This window comes from Bison bison, unplaced genomic scaffold (assembly GCF_000754665.1).
Source record: "Bison bison bison isolate TAMUID 2011002044 unplaced genomic scaffold, Bison_UMD1.0 scf7180017864065, whole genome shotgun sequence".
In the NCBI taxonomy this organism is placed as follows: domain Eukaryota; kingdom Metazoa; phylum Chordata; class Mammalia; order Artiodactyla; family Bovidae; genus Bison; species Bison bison.
In genome coordinates this window covers 1,934,310-1,937,640 of record NW_011494637.1, presented here as the reverse complement: position 1 = coordinate 1,937,640, position 3,331 = coordinate 1,934,310, and the positions used below count along the sequence as shown (strand labels likewise).

General features: G+C 48.2%; 1 protein-coding gene across 1 annotated transcript in view; it reads left to right on the top strand.

Moving 5' to 3' along the window:
- LOC104986254 overlaps positions 1–656 on the top strand; it is a 2,634-nt gene extending 1,978 nt beyond the window's left edge. The window contains exon 2 of the mRNA XM_010836736.1: positions 173–656. Coding sequence (XP_010835038.1) covers positions 173–313 — 141 coding nt within the window. The 3' untranslated portion in view covers positions 314–656. The remainder of the gene's footprint in view (positions 1–172) is intronic.
- The last annotated feature ends 2,675 nt before the right edge of the window (positions 657–3,331 follow it).

The window sequence follows — 3,331 nt, the reverse complement described above, 5'->3', positions numbered from 1 at the left end:
GTGACCCCGGCAGGGTGCGTCTCGGCCTGAGCCCCGCGGGAGCCCCTGGGCACGCTGGCATCTGGGGCAGGTGGAGGGGCAGCAGGACCGGAGGCAAAGTGAGGCATCAGAGGGGGCTGTGGAGACCTCCTCACCTCTGTGCTCTGACCTTTGCATAAACTTGTCTTCACAGCTTTCCCGGCTTCCGGAAGATTTTAATTGTATCCCACGGACTCAGAACCACGGGAGGGTTGCTGGGGGCTGGGGAGTTGCTGTGGGCCAACCTCCCACCGGATTTGGGAACCCACTCTGGACCCGCCCTCGTCGTCTCTGAACCCCTCCCCCCCTTTTTAAATTGAATTATAATGAACATGCAAAAACATATTAGTTTCAGGTATACAACACAGTGATTTGACACTTTTCTACATTATGAAGTGATCACCACAGTAAGACCAGTTACCATCCATCACCACGTTGTTACAATATCACTGCCTCTATTCCTTGTGTGGTACTTGACATCCTGTGACTGATTTCTCTTACAGCTGGGAGTCTGTTCCTCTAAAGAGCCTTCTTTAATCCATCCCTTCTCTGTAACTGTGAGTCTTCCCGTTTTGTTTTCTTTTTCAGATTCCACATATAGGTGAAATTACATGGCATTTATTTTTCTCTGACTTATTTCACTTAGTATAACGCTCTCCAGACCCATCTCTGTTGCTGCAAATGACAAGGTGTCATTCTTTTTTATAGCTGAGGAATACTCTGTTGTGTATGTAAATCGCAACGTCTTTATCCATCCATGATCCGTGGACACCTGGGTTGCTTCCAAATCTTGGCTATGCTGGAAGGTTCCGAAGAGAAGGGGGTAGAGGCAACCCCGAGTCAGGGAAGACCACGGGTGTGGACCCAGCTGTGCAGAGCAGGCCTGGCGTCCTCCACACGCTCCTGGCAGCCGAGCTGAGGTTGTGGCAGGAAGGGGTGGGGGGAAGATTGTGGTTCTCAGGAAAGCGGACGTGTTGGTCCAACCACTGATTGTGCCCGGGTCTCTAAGACCAGGAGGGACTGGAAGTTCCCCGGAGAAGCGCGTGACGTAAGGACGTGGAGGCGCAGAGAAGGTGACACGACATGGCCGGGAGGAGGGCTGGGAGATGTGTGTGTGTGTGTGCACACAGGCAGGACACACGTCTTTGCAGGTCAGTGGCACAGAGTGGACATTTTCACAAATAAAATGCCGAAGAAACACGTTAGTGCCGCAGAGTCTGTGCCCACTGTGGCTGCAAACAAACGCTGTCTGGACTCCTGTAGTAACACCAAAAATCACTTCCCAGGTGTGAAGCGTGGGGAGATGAGGTTTAGCCTCGGTCTTTTCAGCCGGAAGCAAACAGGCTTCTCCCTGAGTAGCATCTCTCTCTGTTCAGGGATGCGGGTCCCACATCGCATTGAAAACCACACTGCATCCCAGAAACACAGGGCTGACGGGCGTGCTCTGGATGGACACCTGCTCTGAGATGGATGTGTCTGGGATTTCAGTGCACAGATGTGTACACAAATTATTTGTTCTGTGTTTACATCTACCCTCATAATTCTGGAGGTCTTCCATTGAAAGATTAAGTCTCAGGCACAGTTTTAAATGACTGTCACAAGATACCTCATTTAATCCTCTCAGTATCCTCAGAAGTAGTCTTTCAAGTGGGGAAACAGGCTCAGAAATTGTCTTGGAAGGTCAACACCATCTAGAGGGAGGTGGTGACCCGCAAGTTAAACCTTGGCCTTGGCTCAGGTGGTAAAGAATCCACTGCAATGCAGGAGACCCAGGTTCGATCCCTGGGTTGGGAAGACTCATGGAGAAGGGAATGGCAACCTGCTCCAGCATTCTTGCCTGGGAAATCCCATGGACAGACGAGCCTGGTGGGCTATAGTCCTTGGGGTCACAAAGAGTCAGACAGGACTGAGCGACTAACACACTCTGACCTGAATCAAAGTTGAATGCCGACTCGCTGTGCTGGCAACTCTCTCCCACCCCACACCCCTCCCTGGACATAATTTTAATGGTTAGATTGGAATCGGATCTCCTTCTTTTCAAGTCAGTCTAGACTCCTTGTACACCCACCCAGGAGACCCTTTTTTAACCATAGCCCAGCAGTGTCGCAAAGCTCCTGAGATCCTGTCCTGCTTGTTAGGATTCAGATTCTACGTCCTTTGGGGAAAAGTACAGTATTTGATCTTCCGAGAGAGCGGTGGGTATGACTCCCGTGTGCCGTTGAGGCCCACGATACCCCCTCAAGTAGGGGGAGCCTCATGGGGGCCCCTCTCGCTGGGGGACAGGAGGCCCTCTCTGGGCTGTAACTGCTTTGTAGGTTCTGATAGATTTTCCAGAGAAAGACGTTATTCAGCCGGAACTCTGACCTCTTGTGAGGCGCTGTGGTATTTGTCAGCTATGTGGCCTTTGCTTAGCGGTGACGTTATTAGCTAGCCCGGCAAGACCAGAAGGCTCCATCTATTACCTCTCAATAAGGCGTTTTCATCAGTTTCAATGTTTGGGTCATTTTTGTTGTGAAGGGAAAATCACTTCAGCAGGTTTATTCCTCACTCAGCAAACAAAGATCCACCAAATATATCACATTTAAGGCAGAGATGGTCACAGTTCAGGAATGTTTTGCAGTCGAGTTCCTTCTAAACTGAAAACATTCTTTCAATACGGAGGATTCCTATGAGAACTGTAAAAATCCTACCCACATAGTGCCCCCTCTTGAATGGAGCCTACTGAAGGGTTATTAAACTTTTACCTTTTTGTCAATAAAGTTCTTCATGGGACGTTTTTCTTGCTGCATTTTAATGCAGTGTTTGCTGCCCAGATGTACGAGGGAGGAGACAAAAAGGCCATTTAAAGTCCTGGCTCTAGAATAGCCCTATTCTGCATTTCATTGAATCAAGTGACACCCATGGGCTGTGCTGTGTGGGGACATAGTTTCAGCTGTAGGTGGCTGTCACCAACCCACAGAGCCTTAAGCCTGGGCCACAGACACAGTGTTAATTTCAAATCTGACTTCAGTGAGGGCATCTACCAAGGAAAATCACACACGCGGTGTTTTATAACAACTGCTGATCCTAATTCTCTGAGTTTTGAGCAGTTCATGAGAAACTTTCCTTTGTGTATTAATATAAATGATTCCATTAAAAAAAAAAGTTTTAAATGTAAAGATGACACTACATTGAATATTTGGAAGTGTTTTCTTGAACAGTGAGACTTTTTAAGCTACCCCCACCCCACCCCCGATAATACTTGAAGCAAAAACGATAGGTTTTTACTATTGGCTTTGTAACTGATTGATTGAAACTGTATTTTTCTAAAGTA